The sequence below is a fragment of the Coffea eugenioides genome, chromosome 3 (genome assembly GCF_003713205.1).
Source record: "Coffea eugenioides isolate CCC68of chromosome 3, Ceug_1.0, whole genome shotgun sequence".
NCBI classification, from domain to species: domain Eukaryota; kingdom Viridiplantae; phylum Streptophyta; class Magnoliopsida; order Gentianales; family Rubiaceae; genus Coffea; species Coffea eugenioides.
Window position 1 is genome coordinate 42,731,811 of NC_040037.1, and position 20,300 is coordinate 42,752,110.

Below are 20,300 nucleotides of genomic sequence, written 5' to 3' on the forward strand. Positions count from 1 at the left end.
ATGCGGGCGCCGCCTCTCAGGCAGATGGGCCTGATGGGCTGCGGAATCCGCGTCTCCAGGTCTGTGTTATGGAGCCCTAGGAACCATTCCTCTCCAATAAGGACTCCTTGTCCTACTAGGAAACTACTACTTGAGACTCTATAAATACCACACAAAGAGGAAACACAAGGTACGCTACTCATAGTGCAAACTCTACTCTTCTACTTACGAATCCATTCTGACTTGATCGTCGGAGTTGCTTCAGGGGACCTAGCCCCGCAGCTCGTTCACGTGCAGGTCGAACACTTCGCCAGCTCGTTCCACCAGCCCCAGCTCAGTTCGGATCTTCACTTCGGCAGTCGCATCAGGTGGCTTGTCTTGGACCAGCCCGCCAAGGTTTTGTATAAATAGAGGAGCCGTTTCTCCACATCTGTCAAGTAAAACCCATCGAATTCATCCTTCACAATTGTAGCAACAGCTTCTGAAATCAATATGGCTTTTTCCGACACTACATTTGTCAATTTATCCATTTTCATGCTGCTTTTGGCTTCAAGTGTTTCAGCTCAGAGCTCATTTCGCCCACCTGCTCTAGTTCTTCCGGTCCGAAAGGATGCTTCCACTTTGCAATATGTGACCAAAATCAACCAAAGAACACCCTCAGTTTCCCTGAACCTGGTTCTTGATCTTGGAGGCCAATTCTTGTGGGTTGATTGCGACAAAAATTACATATCCTGTACGTACCGCCCGGTTAGATGCCGCAGTGCCCAGTGCTCACTAGCAGGGAATGATGGGTGTGGAAATTGTACCAATGGGCCTAAGCCTGGGTGCAACACTAACACCTGCGTCGTTTTCCCTGACAACACCGTTACTCATACTGCCACCGGGGGAGAGGTAGCTCAGGATTCTCTCATCGTAGCATCAACCGATGGCTCGAATCCAGGTCGATCCGTCACGGTTCCTCAGTTCATTTTCGGATGTGGCTCTACTTTTCTGTTGAAAGGACTTGCCAGTGGTACAGTTGGCATGGCTGGACTTGGCCGGGCGAGAATTGGACTGCCATCCCAGTTGTCTGCTGCCTTCAGTTTCCATAAAAAGTTTGTAATTTGTCTATCAACTTCATACACGGTTGATGGTGTTGTCTTTTTCGGTGATGACCCTTACAATTTTCTTCCAAATGTTGAGGCAGCCGGGTTTTTGCAATACACCCCGCTTTTCATCAATCCAGTGAGCACTGCTGGAATTTCCAGCCAGGGCGAGCCCTCGGACGAGTACTTCATTGGAGTTAAATCTATCAGGGTGGGCGATAAGGCTGTGAAATTGAACAACACATTGCTGACCATTGATAGACAAGGCAATGGCGGAACGAAGATCAGCACTGTCAATCCTTACACTGTACTGGAGACTTCCATCTTTAAAGCTGTCACCAATGCCTTTATTAGTGAAGCTGCAGCAAGGAACATCAGTAGAGTTGCTGGTGTAGCACCCTTTGAGGTGTGTTTCAGCTCAGAGAATGTTCTTGGCACAAGACTTGGTGCATCAGTTCCATACATTGAACTTGTTTTGCAGGGTCAAAATGTGGTTTGGACCATGGTTCAAAGTCGTGGTCGCGGTCACGGTCGCGGCCCGGAACGTTTCACATCGGTCTCGGCATATCGGTCGCGGTCTCGGTGAGACGCAAATTTTAAAATATTTAATATTCTAAAAATTATTAATAATATAAAAAAGTATGCTAAACAAAAATAATAAAAAATAGCAAAAGAATTGGCCGAGTCAATCCGTCACGGTGTAACTTGGCCGATTTCTCGTCTTAACTCGGGATAACTCGGAGTGACTCGGTGTGACTCTGCCGAGTCAATCCGTCGCAGTGGCGTCTCGGCCGATTTCTCGGCGAGTCAAGTATCTCGGTATCGTTTCGTCACGGTATCGTATCGGTAGGGACCGAGACGGTGACGACTCGGCCGAGACTTCGAACCATGGTTTGGACCATCACTGGTTCAAACTCCATGGTTTATGTGAATGATAACGTTTTGTGCCTTGGATTTGTTGACGGCGGATTGAATCCCAGAACCTCAATTGTGATTGGTGGTTATCAGTTGGAAGATTTGCTCTTGCAATTTGATTTGGCAACTTCAAGACTGGGCTTCACCTCTACGCTTTTGGGCGCTCAAACCACATGCTCCAACTTTAAATTCACATCCACAGCCTAAACTATGTCAAGAGAGTCATTTGATTCCTAATAGATGCTTTCTTAAGCTTTATGTTATTTTTATTTTGAATTTTTTTTGGGTGTATCAATTATTGTTTGCATAAGAATTTAATAAGTAGAAATTCGTAATTGAAATATAATTGCTAAATTTGGCATTTTATTTATGTTTGAATTATGGCCTCATGATCAGTGTCTTTGGATTGTTGTAAACTTTTTGTTAATACAGAGATTTTATTTTCGACTATAGAACATTAATCTTCTTTTGACTGTTAATGATAATCATATACAACCACGCATGCTGTTAAATCTTGTATTAGTGTTCTCCCAAGGACTTTGATGGTTTGACATGACATGAGTTGCAAAATCCCTGCAACTATGGTATCAAAGAAAAAAAGTACATCTACCACTTATTATGGTTTAGCTATTCATGGCAACTTGTAAAGCTGATTGTGAGAAACTCAGTAAATGTCCTCACAGCAAACAAATTGATCTCTAATTTTGGTGCCTACACCAAAGTTAGGGCTGCAGAAAAGAATGTCCAATCTTGAGATGTGCCAATTATGAAAGAGCTTAAACCACTTTTAGATAGCCAAATAAATAAATAAAAAAAAGAGAAATCTGAGCAATCTTCTTCCTTTTTTTTTTTCGGAAATGATTGGAATCTTCATCCTTTTTCACCCATCCATATATTGTCAAAGTCAAATTTTGGCACCCACTTTCTTTTTCCTTTTTCTTTTTGGCCCATTTTTTGCATTGACATACATAGATTCATTAGTTTAGTTGCCCCATTCCTTTGACCAAATAGAGACAAAGAACAACTTACACGAATCAAACTATGATACATACCAAACAGGCAAAAAGTAAATATAAAATGTACCAAACAGGCAAAATGTAGAAAGGGAAATCAAGATTGAATAATTCAATTGGAACCATAACCAAAATTTGGATAGAGCCGTATTCAAGGACTTGATAAAAAAAACAAAAGGAATTACTATCATATGTTGCAGCTGTCTGACGGACTGCCTAGGACATCTATGAATTGGTCTGACTTACATTGCATTATTAAAGCTGAGGGCTAACTGGGCTTGATCCAGAATCTCCAGGCTAATTTATTGAATTGCCGGGCTGTATGATTGAAGTAACCCAGATAAGGTCCATCTGCAGCCCCTTTATTAAATTGAAACATGTACCAAAGAGAGAGACCACAAAAAACTTAAGTTTTGTGAAATAGGAGGTCAAGATTCAAATCTTGTCTCCTATCACTTTATCATTAATATATGACTTTTCTAAACTTATACGGCGCATAATGCATCCGTCTAATTCGATAGCGGTTCAATCACCTAGTCTAAAACCTCAATTTTCAAATCTTGATACGTGTAACAACTCACGTGAGATCACTTAAATCAATCAATTCTTACAACAAGAATTATTACTTTGAAGAGTGAGGCATCAATCAATTCCTACAACAGAATTATTGCATGTATTGGAATTTGAAAAGTGAGACTTGATAAGGATTTGAAGAGAGAGACTTGATAAGGGGGCTCCACACTGAGGCTGAAGATCCAAAGTACCCTAGATTAGAGTAGGAATATGCATCCATCTAATTTGATAGTGGTTCAGTCCTCTAGAATAGTAGTAGTAGTAGGAGTAGACATTGACGATTGACAAAAAAGTTAACTTTAATCACTAAAAAAAAGAGAGGGTGCAACAAACGAATAACAATAAAAATTATAAATTAAAAAGCAAGCTTTTAGTCGTTCAACTAATTCTAGGCTTTAATCCTTAATCTAAACAAACCCCTTTTGGGTCCAAATTTCTTGTCCAAGATAACTAATTCTGAAATTACAATCTTCAATCTACTCCAGTACCATTGCAAACTCATAGGATTTCCCAGTAGTTGTGGTTCTGAAGTACTTGAAAACACCATTCTCAATGCAGTAACGTTCCTTCAGAATCGTATCGTTCTCATCCCCAAAATGGATATGATTGAAGAAATCATCACCTGGATACAATCTTTCGAACTGCCCTTCTTCAATTTCATCATCTAGATCTTCTTGATCAATCGAATCATTCTCAACAGCTTCGTCGTCCAAATCATTCCAATCAGACAAACACTAATTGCCAGCATTGGATGGCCTAGCCACGGGATGTTCAAGCCGGGCATGTTTCCTTAATTGAACACAATTCCCTGAGAAGTCACACGTTTCCAGAGGACAACTTCGTACTAACGTGTTCAGAAATCTCCGAGCAGATTCAACAACAATCCATCCATTAATCTGCCCCCGACAAAGAGGGTAGAGTAGCTGATCATCTGGTTCATCTGCCCCCTACTGTTTCTAAAAATTTCACTTAGTACCCCTCCAATTTTAAGGATTACACTTACATCCCTTACTTTATGGTTATGGTTACAAAATCAACCCTTGTCAAGATAAATGACTTAAATTATTAAAAGAAAATTCTGACAATAAACATTATTATGAAGTTATCCATAGAATTATTACAAAAAATTATGCCAAAAATATTTTACTCAAAAATGAAATAAACAAAGTAGAAAAGTCAAGAATAAATAAGCCTCATAAATTTGGTTATGGCCAAATATTACCGTTAATAGTGCAACTATTTTGTGGACGAGCACAGGATAAAAAGTCTGCATCAACTTACAATAATGAGCAACCCATTCCGTCTATTTTGCGCATATAAATTACCATTATTCAGCAAATGTTCAAAAAAAATATTGTAAAACAATTCAATCAAACAATGTGACTTTTCCACAACACTTTTCCATCATATTAACGGACTTACAGTTTGATTTATTATCTAAATTCAGTTTACCAATTTCATTATTGGTTTGAAAACATGCTTAATAAATAACTGCAACAAAATTTTAAGCATAAAACTCGATATTTAACCACACTTGCACGATGGTCAAACTTACATAAACTAGAATACTTACAAATTCTATGTAGATAGTGTTAGAAATTTCCAAAATTTATAAAGGATCTGTGGACGGATCCTTGTTGATCCCTCCATGAATTCAATTGTAATTGAACTGGATTCGTGGACCGGTTTCTGTTAAGAGAGTAATGAAATTCTATCTAGTTGGACCTATGGGCAAATCCTTAGTAATGGTCAATTTTTCTATTTTGACACCTTTTCATATTTTGGCGATTTATACCCCTCCAAATGGTGTCTAAAACTTGTGTAAAACTTCAGACCACTTGTGTTAGTACAAATCAAGGAATAGACATCAAATCATGGGACAAAAGTTACATCTCTTTGTTTATAACAATCTCATCTATATAAGAACAAGTAAGAGGGTGGTTTGCCGCAGAAATTACTTTCCTACTCACTGGAATTCTCTGTAAAATACATCATTGTTCAAGTAGATTTATCTAACTTTATACAAGAGTTGAAGATAAGCAAATTCTAATTAACCTAAAGGATATTTGTCCAATTTCTATTGCACACAATACTGCACAAATAAAGATTAAAAGAAAGTGATTTAGAATCATGATTTGAAACCATTCTGTGTATCTTATACTTTGTAATATTTAGCCATTTCTTTTGTAACATCCTTAACAATCTGTAGGCTTAAATTTGTTCTTTAGCAATCGCTGGTACATTAAAAGAATTAGCATCCAACATTATCAAGTTAGAAATGTTTGATGGAAGCAACTTTATTAGATGGCAAAAATGTGTTCTTTTCCTCCTTACTGCTCTTCAAGTAGTTTATGTTTTGACCACACCAAAACCCTTGATTGTCAATCCTGATGAAGCAGCTCTTGAGAACATCCACAAACGCCAAAAATGGCAGAATGACAATGAGACTTGCCATGGTCATATCCTCAACACATGAGCAATGATTTGTTCAATGTCTACCATTCAATTCCAACTGCCATGGAACTTTGGGATCAATTGGAATCCAAACATATGCAAGAAGATGCAACAAATAAGAAATTTCTTATCTCCTATTTTAATAGTTATAAAATGGTAGATGATAGGTCGATTATGGAGCAATTTGCTTGAATGGCTTCTTAATCACTTTATACAACACAAATTACACATGAATGAAGCTGTTATTATATGTTCTATAATAAATAAGAGTTACCACCATATTGGAAAGATTTCGAAAAAGACCTCAAACATAGAAATGAGGATATCTCTCTTGAAACCCTTGCTAAGTCTCTTAGAGCAGAAGAGGAAATTCACACCTAATAAAATAAGAACACACAATTCCTTGAAGAGAACCAAAGTGCATGTGAAAGAAGAGGAACAAACAAGCAAGTCCTAAGGAAGCAGGAGAGGCCAACAATGCAAGAATCAGTCCAACAACAAGAAAAAAAAGAAAGGCAAGTGCTTCTACTGCAAAAAGAAAGGACACTACAAGTCCAGGTGCAAGATTCTTAAGAATAAAAAGGAGAATCAAGACTCTTGCAACAATGTAAGCAAAAATCTGGCTGCTACGATTTCTGAAATCAATATGGTTGAAAATGATTTTGCTTGGTGGATTAATTTCAGTGCTACATATCACATTTGCAACAGTAAGGAGGCTTTCATGATCGTGAAACTGACGGATAAAGACACCATGGTTTACATGGAAAATTCTACTACCATTTATGTTCAAGGGGTTAGTGAAGTAGACTTTAAGTTCACTTCCCAAAATGCAGTAACTTTTACTAATGTACTCTATGTGCTGGAAGTTAGAAGAATCAGTGTCAGGTAGTTTGTTAAACAAGTTTGGTTTTAAATTTGTTTTTGAGGCTAACAAGTTCATCTTATTCAAGTGTGGTATTATGCAGGTAAGGGTTATCTTCGTAATAGGATGTTTAAGTTAAATGTACTTGATACTAGTAATAATAAGAATAATCTTGTTTCTGCATATTTGGTTGAGTTTTCTTCTGGTTTAGAGTATAATAGACTTGATTATGTTAATTATAAAAGAATGCATGAAATGATAAAACTTGATCTATTGCCATATTGTGACAAAAATGAAGAAAAGTGCAATACATGCATGCTAACAAAACTCACAAGAATTCTATTTCTTCAACTTGAAAGAAGTTTCAAAGTTTTGGACTTGATTTATAGTGATGCATGTGACTTACATGGCACACCTACTTTAGGAGAAAATAAATATTTTGGCACTTTTTATAAATGATTTCTTTAGATATTGTCATGCTTATTTGCTGCATTTAAAAGATGAAGGCATGCATAACTTTAAAATATATAAGAGTGAAATTAAATTTTATCATGAAACATTTGTGAAATGCTTAAGGTTCGATAAAGGTGGAGAATATTATGATATTAACTATTTCAGTCTGCTAGGATAAAACATAAAATTACTACTCCTTATACACCACAATAAAATGGTGTAGTTGAAAGGAAAGATCACGAATTAACTCAAATCGTTGATGCACATTTGTCAAATTTTAGTCTAAGCCAAGAATTTTGGGGTGAACCTTTATTAACATTTTTTGAATCCCAGAACCTCAATTGTGATTGGGTGTTTTCAGTTGGAAGATTTACTCCTACAATTTGATCTAGCAAATTCAAGGTTGGTCTTCGCCTTTACGCTTTGGGGATCTCAAACCAAATGCCCTAGCTTTAACTCACATCCACCGCCTAAACTATTTCAAAAGAGTCGTTTGATTTCTCTAGATGCCTTTTCAGACGTTTTACTGTATTATTTTAGATATGTACTTTTTGGGTGTATCGATGATTATTTGCACAAGAATATAATTAGCAGAACATTTACGTTTACATGATTTGCTGAATTTAGCAGTGTATTTTTGTTTGGATTATGGCCTTATGGTTAGTGCCTTTGGATCGACCACTATCAGTTGCAAACTTTTCTACTAGTAGATCTTTTTCAGAGATGTCAGCTTAGAATATCGAACGTTAATCTTCTTTTGATTCTTAATGATAATCGTATACAACCATGCATGCTGATAAATCTTGTAGTAGTTTCCTTGCAAAGACTTTAATAGTTTGATATGAATTACAAAAGGCCTGCAATTAGGTTATCAGATAAAAGAGTACGTGTTTCACCTATAAAGGTTTAATGAGTCATGGCAAGTTGTAAAACTAGTTGTAACTCTTTCTCAGTAAATGTATCATAATAAACAAATTCCTTTTGGTTTAAATAGACTAAAGTCAACTCTACTTCTTGCAAAAATATGCTTATACAATCATATAATTTAATGAATATTATTCCTCTTAAATGATGTCGACAATATAATAACTATAAGAGTTGGTCAAATGGTCAGGAAGGACTTTACTGTCACGTTGGGGTTCTAATATTGGGCCTAACAGTTGGGACTAAAAAGGGTGCGGAGAAGGTTGGGAGGTAAAAAAATTAAAACCAACACCTTTAGTGTGGGGTGGGAGGCAACCCTTGCCTCCCACTTAATGTGGCTTTGCTTAAGATCTATAGCACCCGTATGGTCCGATGATAGTTTAGTCCCCGTCGGTTCCCCGTGACTCTGCTGGGTTACCCCTCTAGTATAGGCTAGATTAGGATTTGAAGTAGATGTAAATGTAGATAATGACAAGTGACAAAAAAATAAAAAATAAAATAAAATTACAAAATGCCCACAACATATTGCAATAATTTTAGACAAGGGGTCCATATATATACAACTACAATAAATCACGAAGTACAAGGAAGAAAGAAAGGAGCACACTCTAACACCGCTTGATACACATTTTTATTCAGCAATCTACTTGTACTGAATAAACTGAGTTGTTTCTCACAAAAGATTCATAAAATCGATGAGGTCCCTAGAAAGGGCTTCACTATGCATGCCTTCTCACTGCAAGTAGGCTAGTTGGCTCAAACTTTGGGTGGTATTTAATATTGAGATGCTCAATATGCTGATAAGATTGATGGCAGATTCTAAGCAATTGAGGCAGATAACGAAGTTCCAACTTTTGCCGTTTTGGAATTTCAGCAGCACAAACCTCCGTCTGTATCTCACATAGTATGATTTCTGTCATAGATACACAATCTTCTACCGTAAGGTCTTCAAGGCCAGGAAAATATTGTACCATAGAGTATGAAAGAACAAATGCCAACCTCGGACATGTATACACTGACAAAACTTTTAAAGCCTTGAAACTTTCAGCAGTTATCTCACCTTTCAAGATTTTGTTCAAGTTCTACAAGTAATAAAGACTTAGGTGAGATAGATTTGGTAATGCAATTTCATCAATGATACTGCCACCATCTACAATGGATTGCATGTCAGAACATTCGCTTACAGTACAAAACTTTAGTTGTCTGATAATTTGAATGCCAAACTCTATTAAGCTTCTGATCCTAGATTGGTGATCAAGATAGAAGGCTGTGGCCCGCCTGAGGACTTCCTTAACTTCATTAGGTATGTGATCAATATCGGTACTGACATATCTCAAGCACTTGCATTGCTGATCATAATCTTGCTCTGTATGTCTTGGGACACGAGATGCTGACCTTTTGATGTCATAGTGTTGGACTTGTGTTGTGGACCAGCCCATTTGTGGGCTAGCCCACTTATACAAGTGCTTGAGGGTTTCTCAAGCTTAAATACTAATTTGCAGCGGTCGCTTGTATCTTTAGAGCGAGAGAAAAATTGCAGCCGCCACACTTTCATTTTGGCGGAGAAGAGTGAAGAGAGAAAAATAGCAGCGAGAGAGAAACAATTTTGGAGCCTCAATTGGAAGGTGATTTGAAGTCCGATTGAGACGAAATTTTATACACGGGATCCTCTCGTCAAACTCTACTCATCTACCAAACCGATTTAGATTTTGGTTTTTCTCTTTGTTTGGTAACATCTTTCCAAACTCTCTTCTTTGAAAAATTGTAGTTTTTGGAGGTGATTTTGTGGCGATTTGATTTGATTAATATTGGTGATATTTTTGTCATCCGAATATTTTTGAATAGACTGGTGTATTCCTATTATTATCATAGTGGAGATATTTTGACTGAACTAGGTCCCGTGATTTTTTTCAATTTGGATTTTTCATGTAAAAATTTTGGTGTCCTATGCCCCTATTATTTTTCTTGCATTTTATTATCACTGCTGGTATTATTACTTGATGACTTGATTTGTTCCTGTTTTAATTAGTACTTGGAGAAAGAGGAATTTGTCTTGGGCTAACTCTGATATTGTGTGCCTGTACCGGTACCCTTTTCCCAACAAGTGGTATCAGAGCAGTCAGGTTAGGCTGCTCATTTGTACTGCTTAAAAATAGATGATTCGGTTAGTGGTTGCATGATAAAATTGAATGCTACTAATTATTCGATTTGGAAGCTTAGAATGGAAGATTACCTGCATTGCAGATATTTGTTTGAATCTGTTCTAGAGGATAAATGTAAACCAAGTGATATGAGTGATGAAAAATGGGCTAATATGCACAGGAAAACTGTTGGTAATATTAGAAAATGGATTGGTCAAAATATTTTTCAACATTTTGCTAATGACACTGGAGCTGATATATTATGAAAAAAGATTGAGAGTATGTATAAAAGAAAGACCGGTTTGAACAAGGCTAGTTGTCTGAAGAAAATTACTTGAATGAGATATAAGGATGGGGAAATATGATTGAACACTTGAGTAAATTTTAGGGATTGATAAAGCAGGCAACTACGTTAAATTTGAATTTAAATGATGAAGTGCAGGCTCTATTATTATTTAGTTCACTACCGGATAGTTGGAAAATCATGGTGGTCTCCGTCAGTAATTCAGCTCCGAATGGTGTGTTGACCATGGTTATTGCAAAAGAGGTCGTGATGAATGAAGAGTTCAGGAGAAAGAAACAAGAAATTGTCTATGAGTTCCAGGCCCTGGTGACAAAAAAGAAAGAAAGAAGAGGAAGAAGAAAAAGTAGAGGACCCTACAACAGGAATGACAAATCCAGAGGCAGATCTGAGTCGCGAAAAAATATTGCGTGCTATTATTGTAAAAAGAATGGGCATTATATGAAGAAGTGCAGAATTCTAAAATGGGAACAAGCTGAGAAAAAGGGTAAGGCGAAGGAAAAAAGTGATGAAGAGACTACAGCAGTTGTGGTGGCTCCTGATGATATGTTTGTGTTTTGTGATGATGGTCAAGTGAATATTATTCACTATGATAGTGATTGGGTAGTTGATTCGGGTGCATCCTACCATGTTAGTCCTCACAGGTATTTCTTCTCAACCTACACCGAAGGAGATTTTGGATTGTTAGGATGAGAAATGAGGTCTCATGCATAGTTGTTGGCATGGGAGACATATATTTGGATACAGATACCGGGTGTCAGCTAATATTAAGAAATGCTCAACATGTCCCTGATATTCGGGTTAATCTTATCTCTACAGGAAAACTTGATGATGAGGGTTACCATAACTTACAAGGTGGAGGCAAATAAAAACTCAGCAAAGGAAATCTCGTTGTTGCTAGAGGAAAGAGGCAAAATACCCTCTACTTGATGCAAGCCAAGTTGGGGAAGAAAGAAGTGAATGCAGTTCATGATTCATCAATTGATCTTTGGCATCGGCGACTTGGGCACATGGGTGAAAAAGAAATCCAGACACTTGTTCGCAAACAGCTCTTACCTGATGTTAGAGGTAATGCATTCAAATCTTGTATTAACTATATTTATGAGAAACAACATAGAGTTGCATTTAAAAATTTTCTTCTATCTAGAAAATTGAATCCGTTAGAATTAGTGCACACTGATGTTTGCTATATGAAAGATAAGTCTCTTGGTGGTACTGTTTATTTTGTAACTTTTATTGATGACTTTGCTAGAAAGGTTTGATGTTTTGCTTTGAAATTCAAAGATCAAGTTTTGGATGTGTTTAAAGTTTTTCATAACAAAGTTGAAAGAGAAACTGGTAAACAGTTATACGTGCAGATAATGGTGGTGAGTACAGAGGACTATTTAAAATCTATTGCAAGTCCTGTGGGATCAGATTGGAGAAAACTGTACCAAAAACTCCTCAAGAGAATGGAGTAGCAGAGAGGATGTACAGATCCATCACTGAGCGGGTCAGATGTATGCTCTCTAATGCTAAACTACCAAAATCCTTTTGGGGTGAGGCAATGAAGACTGCAGTCGATTTGATCAATCTTTCTCCATCAGTTCCTCTAGATGGTGATATCCCAGAGAAGGTATGGACGAGAAAAGATGTGTCATTTAAACACTTGAGAGTTTTTGGTTGCCGGACATTTGTTCATATCCCCAAAGATGAAAGGTCAAAACTTGATGTAAAATCAAAGCAATGCATTTTCTTGAATTATAGACATGAAGATTTTGGTTATAGGTTGTATGATCCTATTGAGAAGAAGGTGATCAGGAGCAGAGATGCTGTCTTCTTTGAAGATCAAACCATTGAAGATATTGATAAATGTGACAACTCAAAATCCTCAGATGATATTTCTGCTAGCTCAAATTCAGATCCAAATCCGATTCCTGTACCTGTTGATTTTAATCAAGGGAGAGCTGAGACAGAGCAGAGAGAGGATGTTAATGATGGTGATAATACTACTGCCGACGATCCTGAGCATGAGGTGCCACCTACTCCACCACCGCCACCACAAGATGAGTTTAGGAGATCTACTAGAGAGAGGAGACATTCTAGCAGATATAATCCCTATGAATATGTGTTGTTGACAGATGGAGGAGAGCCAGAATCCTACTGTGAGGCTTTAGAAAATGGGAACAAAAAAGATTGGTTGCGAGCCATGCAAGAATAGATGGTGTCCTTGCATGAGAATCACACTTATGAATTAGTGAAACTGCCTAAGGTCAAGAGAGCTTTGAAGAACAAATGGGTTTACAGGTTGAAAACTCAGAAGCACAGCTCACAACCAAAGTACAAAACTTTGGTTGTGAAGGGATTTAGTCAAAAGAAGGGTATAGACTTTGAAGAAATTTTTTCTCCTGTGGTAAAAATGTCATCAATTCAATTTTTTTTGGTATTACAGCCAATTTGAATTTGGAGATTGAACAACTTGATGTGAAGATAGCCTTCCTGCATGGTGATTTGGAAGAGGTGATCTATATGAAACAACTGGAGAGATTCGAAGAAAGTGGCAAGGAAAATCTTGTGTGCCGTCTCAAGAAGAGTTTATATGGGTTGAAACAGGTGCCGAGACAGTGGTATAAAAAGTTTGACTAATTCATGACAGACCATGAGTACTACAGAACTACATCTGATCATTGTGTTTTTGTAAAAAAATTTTTAGTTTGTGATTTTATTATTCTCTTGCTATATGTTGATGACATGTTGATTATTGGCCGTGATACTATAAAAATTGATAGGTTGAAGAAGGAGTTAAGTAAATCCTTTGCAATGAAGGATTTGGGTCCGGCAAGATAGATACTGGGGATGAAAATCTCACGTGACAGACAAAATGGAAAACTCTGGTTGTCTGAAGAAAAATACATTGAAAAAGTACTCAATAGGTTTAACATGAGCAAGGCTAACAAAGTCTCAACTCCACTTGCAGGTCACTTTAAATTGAATATCAAGCAGTGTCCTACAAGTGAGAAAGATAAAGAAGATATGAAAAAGGTTCCCTATGCCTCGACTGTTGGTAGCTTGATATATGCTATGGTTTGCACTAGCCCAGATATTGCTCATGCAGTTGGAGTAGTCAGTCGGTATCTCTCTAATTTTGGTAAGAAGCATTGGAATGCTATCAAGTGGACTCTCAGGTGTCTCAAAGGAACTCCTAGATTGTGTCTATGTTTCGACAATGGTAAAATTATGCAAGATGGAAACACTGATACATATATGGCAGGTGATCTTGATAATAGGGAATCCACATCTGGGTACTTGATGATTTTTTCAGGGGGGGCAGTGTCATGACAAAGTAAGTTACAAAAGTGTATCGCCCTTTCTAGTACGGAGGCAGAATACATTGCAACTACTAAAGCATGCAAGGAGACTCTTTGGTTGCAGAAATTCCTTCAAGAGTTGGGTATGAAACAAAAGAAGTATAGTCTTTACTGTGACAGTCAGAGCGCTATTTATTTGTGTAAGAACTCTACATTTCACTCTCGATCCAAACACATTGATGTGAGGTATCATTGGATTCGGGAAGTACTGGATTTCAAACTGTTGACATAATGACCAAAGCATTGCCTAAAGAGAAACTCTTGTTTTGCAGACAAAAAACAGGTCTTGTAGAGGCCCCAAAATGAGTTGGAGGGGGAGATTGTTGGACTTGTGTTGTGGGCCAGCCATTTATGCAAGTGCTTGAGGGTTTCTCAAGCTTAAATACTAATTTGCAGCCATCGCTTGTATCTTTAGAGCGAGAGAAAAATTGCAGTAGCCACGGAGAAGAGCGAAGAGAGAAAAATAGCAGCGAGAGAGAAATAATTTTAGAGTCTCAGTTGGAAGGTGATTTGAAATCCGATTGAGACGAAATTTTACACATGAGATCCTCTCGTCAAGCTCTACTCATCTACCAATTTAGATTTTGGTTTTCCTCTTTGTTTGATAACATCTTTCCAAACTCTCTTATTTGAAAATTGTAGTTTTTGGAGGTGATTTTATGATGATTTGATTTTATTGATATTTGTGTTTTTTTTGTCATCCGAATATTTTTGGATAGACCGGTGTATTCCTATTATTATCATAATGGAGATATTTTGATTGGACTAAATCCCGTGATTTTTCTCAATTTGGGTTTTCCACGTAAAAATTTTGGTGTCCTGTGCCCCTTTTATTTTTCTTACATTTTATTATCACTGCTGGTATTGTTACTTGATGACTTGATTTGTTCTTGTTTTAACTAGTACTTGGGCAAAGAGAAATTTGTCCTGGGCTATTTCTGATATTGTGTGCCTGTACCGGTACCCTTTTCCCAACACATGGCCAATGACAAATTTGAACTTTCTCAAATTATCAGCTTTCCAAGCCGGACGAGATCCAAGGAAGTCCGTAGAAACTTTATTTCGGGGAAACAGATACAAAAAGCATCCAATTTGTTCCGATTGCTCAATTCCTTTGCTACAAATTTTGTATCTATATTCAACTGAGCATCCCCGGATTGCACTTCAATGCTCAATTCTTCCAGTGACTAAAGCTTAGAAATTATACCATAAGGAACCAAATTTGTGTGGTTATTATGAAACCTCTTGTCATCCGTATTCATAAAAAGATATATTAAGATGCTTGAGAGATGATAATTTGTCAATGCTATCGGGTAGGCTATAAATCTCAGTACCTGTCAGATCAATAATCTCTGTGGACTTTACATCCCCAATTCTGGGAGAAATTTCAAATAAGCATGGGCAATGGTGAAGAATTAGCGCTTGGAGCCCACTTAAATTGTAAAGTGACGATGGTAACTATCTTATATTTGTCTTGGATAGATTCACAACTTGTAGACAAGGCACGCCGTTGAAAAATGATGCAGGTATAGTTGTAAGACGTCTATTTCTTTGAAGGAACAACATCTTTAACTTGCGGCAATTTAGCTCCTCGGGTAGCTTTGAAATGTCATTATTCATGAGAAATATCATCTCGGCTTCTTCCTATTCACTTTCTTCTGGTGGCAATAGTAAACCTGCCCCAGCTTTTGACAGGAGGCAATTTTCTACCCTGGGCAACTTTTGGGGGCTCTTTGCTATTGATATTGTCCTTGGTTCCAACATCAGCTCTTGGTTCCTAACTTTGTTAAATTTCCTTCCCACCAAGAAATCCAAGGATCCTTCTTCTGATAAGATGATCCATGATGCCAAATCCCTTATCAAGTCATGCATTTTAATTGAAACACCATCAACAGGTTCCACTAGAGAGGCTTCAATAAGATGCCGAACAATTCTGAACCCTTTCCTTGATGCATCTGCTGAATTCCCCGTGACAAGGCCCTCCTGGATCCAATAGTTGATAAGCTCAATTATTTCAATGTTGTGATCCTCTGGAAACAAGACACAGTACAGGAAGCAGCATTTCAAATCATAGTCATGCAATTTGTCATAACCAACTTTTAGCTTCTGGAATAGAGCTTCATCAATGTCACCAGATTCTAATCCAGTAACTGATAAAAGATTACTCATCACAAGCCTCCAGCCCGAGACATCAATTTTCGTAGCCAAGGCTCTTCCAATAACAATGATCATCAATGGCAAACCACCACATTCTAAAACTATTGCTTCTGCACGAGGCCTTACACTGGGGGAGTTAATGACACCTTCTACCTGTTCCTGGAATAGATTCCAAGCTTTTTTCCAAGAAAGGGCACCTACTTCTATCTGTCGATCTGAGGCGACGTTTTTACAAATATGAACTGACCTTGTTGCCACCACTAATCTAGAATGGCTCTCCAAATTAATACCTAGTGCCATCAAATTAATACTGTCCCATACGTCATCAAGTAGCAGCAAAATTTCTTGCTTTGTAGTGCATGAAATAACTTGCTTGCAAGTTCATCTGCTGATTGAATGTCTTCCATGCTGAGCTCTATCTGTCTTGCAATCTCAAGCTGAATCTTTTTCCTACTCCAATATCTTGAGATGGTCACTTGAATAAAAAAATCAAATTTATCTTTAATTTCAGGAGCTGAAAACAAAGCCTTAATTACGATTGTCTTGCCAATTCCACCATTTCCGTAGATGCCAATTCTTCTGTGTTTATCATCTTTCAGGCATTCAATTATCTTCTGTACCATGCATCTAATTCTCGGTTCTTCATCACCTTGAGTCAAACTTATATCATCTTTTCTTGATGAATCCACTTTTGGAGCTCCCAGACACTTCTTGAAGAAGACTTGGCAAACAGACGTCTTTTCAGATTCATAAGTGGTTTAGTCTTCATTGGATTAACTCTTTTATCGCCAGACTCAGAGTACATACTTTGATATTCGTGAATTATTCCTTCGGGATCAGAAATAGAACTTCTGGTCCAGGGATGGATCTCTCATTTCTAAAATCCCCCATTTCACCTGTTGGTGAAATCTCTTCTATCTTTGAAATTCTGACTACCTCAACAACCGTTTTATTTGGAGTCATTCCTGCTTAAACATCCAGAGCTAGCTTTTCCTTGGCCTCTTTTTGCTCTGGGATTTGGCCTGCAGGTTTACAATATCCATGTTGCTTTTCTCGTGTATCTATTGGTTCAATTCCTTCCGCTTCAGAGCATGGTTCAAAGTTGCGGTCGCGGCCCAGAACGTTCCACATTGGTCTCGGTATATCGGTCGCGGTCTTGGTGAAACGTAAATTTTAAGGAATTTAATATTCTAAAATTTGTTAATAATATAAAAAAAGTATGCTAAACAAAAATAATAAAAAAATAACAAAAAAAAATTTGTAAAATGTACTATTTTTATACATATTAAACACAATAAGTACTTTCAATTATTTAAGACAATGGCATCACAAATAAAATCAAAATAACATAGACCACAACTTTAAAACTAATAATTTCAAAAGTAACATCAACCATTAACAATACAAACTAAAGATTTATTTATAGCATAAAATTGGAATATTTTGATCAATCTCCTGCCAAAAATAAAAAGAAATCATATTAGATAAAAGGCAAATTTGTAAAAAGATAACTAGTACTTTATATTTTCGTACATGTTAATACCAAGTAGAATGACGATGTGGTTCAAAATCATCCTCATTTCTCGATGCATGGTAAAACAGATGTGGAAGTGGTACATGTCCTTGAGTAGGTAATGTATACGAGTTATCTGGTGTATTTACAGGATGCGAGAATTGACTAGATGTTCCATAATCATTAGACGGAAGAACTTCTGGATTGGAGATGAATTGCTGATTATGATGGTAGTATCCAAACTCTCGATAGTTAACACTATCGCTAGTACCATATGATGCAGTAGAATCATGACCATAAAATCCAATATTATTGGAATCAAAAGAAGAACCATCATGAGATTTATCTATTTCTTTTTCATAGTATCCACTACCATGAATGCTAGTAGACCTTTCGACCTGTCCAGATCCATCAAATGGCCGATATCCATGGTAATAGTCAGGAGTGATTCCATATGATTGGTCATAGCCATATCCCAATTGACTAGTACTGCAGTTTTGACTAGATTCATGCTCATAGGTTGGGTGTATACCCAAATTTTGCATCTGATCATTGACTCCTCTGTATCTTTGTGACCCTGAATGGTGAGAGAAATTATCCTCACTTGAAAATTGAGTTAAATAATTGAGGAATTGACGTTGTGGTTCTATACCAGGACGATAGCCATGATCAGTATCTTGAGTGACATAATAATTATCTTGTCCTTGAGCCCATGACATGCCTCCTGTTTGTTAGCTATCTTGATTGTAACCACCAGTATGCTTGAAAGAATTGTTCCCTCTATCTCCATTGTCACCATTGTCATCATCATCATTACTGCTGTCTGTGACAGCCCCACCTTCCCCTAAGGCGAACCAAAGGGGTTAGCGGACTGCCTGCCCAGCTCTCGCCAGGACTACGGGCAGTTACACGCGATCTAGAACGTTTCGGGAAAATAAAAGCGCGCTCGAACAAGCCACAAGAACCAAAATAACAAAATACGAAGGAAAGTGAATACGATGAATCATGCCTGGAATAGTGGAATCCGAGATCCCACCAAACCTTAATACATAGCAATTCAACGTTTACAACCACATTGGCATGTCAAAAGCGATACATAAGGAATACACATATTCGGTTTGCCATTCAAACAATGAACCCAATACACATTAGGGTTTCATGCAAAGAGCTACAAAAGAGACATATACAAGGCTCAATTTGGCAACCAACAAGTATGAGCTTCCAAAAGTGCTTATTTTCCTGTAAGGAAAACAAATGGAATGGTGTGAGCTAAAGCTCAGTGAGCAACTATCACACAATCAACCCAGATCACTTGAGCATAATCGTTCATTGTAAATATTCAAATAAGAAGTAAAACAATTCAGTAAAAGGATACGGTCGGCTCTCAAGAGCCCATTTCCACGCTTACATTCTTGATCCAACCTCATTGACCCTCCGTCAATGTTAAAAGTACCAAACCGTAGACTTCACTTCACTTCCATTCCTTCCACCCATCATACCCCAACCGGGCCCGCACTCCATTCAGTCATTTTGGTAATACTCGAGTACACCGGAACCAAGGGTCTCATTACCACAAGATTCCCATTTCAGTCCCCGTGGCGAGTCAATTTTCATGACCAAGCCCTCGCTGGCTCGATTCAATTGAATGCCAACGGGGTCGAGCTCAGTACAGTAGGGCCATTGGATACTCGTCCAACCAACACCCAAACAATTTCCATGAATGAAATCCAAGAATTCATATAGCAGTACAGTAATACAGTAAAACGGTAAACAATCGGTCACAAGAATAAAAGGAATGAGGGCGGTTAAGTACACCCTCACCCTAATCATTTCCAATAGTCAAACAAGCCTTCAAGGCATCACAATCACATAGAGCAAAGCCACATTATAAATCCAAGTGAGTAGTATACTCACAAATCGATAAAATGATGTTTCATGCACCGTCGTTAAACGAACGTCGTGCACCACCGTTTCCTCCTAGAACAAGTAAACAATTACCATAAGACTCGATAACGAGTCATGAATCAACACTAATCACAACCCAATAGGGTTTCATATACATAAACAAGCATCATAAGCAAACCAGAAATTAGAAGTAGCACTAGCCTTGGCCCCGAATAGAAAAACTGTTTTGCCCTTATTATGCGGTAATGGCGTCAAATTCACTACGGTTATCGGATGGGGGTGTAAGACCCACCGTTTCGAAGCTATGAAACAGGGATACAACAATGAAGAAGGCCTCTCAGTCCAAATCCTAGCACAACTAGGTCAAAAATGCAGAAAACCAAGCCAGAACCGTAATTGCAGGTTCCCAAATCACACAAAACTGTAATCAGTCTATCTCAGCCTACACAGGTCCAAATGCATTGATTCCAAAGGCATATGAAAGCTAAGACATCAAGCTACATTTCATCAGAAGACACCAACAACAAAATCCAAACCAATTATCGCAGTTCGGATATTCTGTTCACCAAAAACAGCAACAGTAAAAACGTATAACTCACTCTATACTACTCCAAATGCCCTGAAATTTTGCAGGCACTTCATACTCATCAATACCTACAACTTTCATGTTTTGAGCAA

At 37.7% G+C, this 20,300-nt stretch overlaps 2 protein-coding genes across 2 annotated transcripts; one reads left to right on the top strand and one right to left on the bottom strand.

The window, feature by feature from the left end:
• Nucleotides 1-2,186, top strand: LOC113766678 (basic 7S globulin-like). The gene is made up of 4 exons (XM_027310842.1): nucleotides 1-59; nucleotides 245-375; nucleotides 452-1,555; nucleotides 1,954-2,186. The coding sequence occupies exons 1-4, from the start codon at nucleotides 1-3 to the stop codon at nucleotides 2,184-2,186; spliced, it is 1,527 nt and encodes a 508-aa protein (XP_027166643.1).
• Nucleotides 2,187-15,691: 13,505 nt separating this feature from the next.
• Nucleotides 15,692-16,827, bottom strand: LOC113766679 (probable disease resistance protein At4g27220). The gene is made up of 2 exons (XM_027310844.1): nucleotides 16,578-16,827; nucleotides 15,692-16,494 (listed from the first exon to the last, which is right to left on the bottom strand). Exons 1-2 carry the CDS (start codon nucleotides 16,825-16,827, stop codon nucleotides 15,692-15,694), a joined length of 1,053 nt encoding a protein of 350 aa, XP_027166645.1.
• Between the last annotated feature and the right edge of the window lie 3,473 nt (nucleotides 16,828-20,300).

Coding starts and splice junctions, on each gene's coding strand:
- LOC113766678 (XM_027310842.1), top strand. CDS start 1: ATGCGGGCGCCGCCTCTCAGGCAGATGGGCCTGATGGGCTGCGGAATC. Junction 376..451: donor TCTTGGACCAGCCCGCCAAG/GTTTTGTATAAA, acceptor TCACAATTGTAG/CAACAGCTTCTGAAATCAAT. Junction 1,556..1,953: donor TGTTTTGCAGGGTCAAAATG/TGGTTTGGACCA, acceptor GACTTCGAACCA/TGGTTTGGACCATCACTGGT.
- LOC113766679 (XM_027310844.1), bottom strand. CDS start 16,827: ATGGTACAGAAGATAATTGAATGCCTGAAAGATGATAAACACAGAAGA. Junction 16,495..16,577: donor ATCAGCAGATGAACTTGCAA/GCAAGTTATTTC, acceptor TGATGGCACTAG/GTATTAATTTGGAGAGCCAT.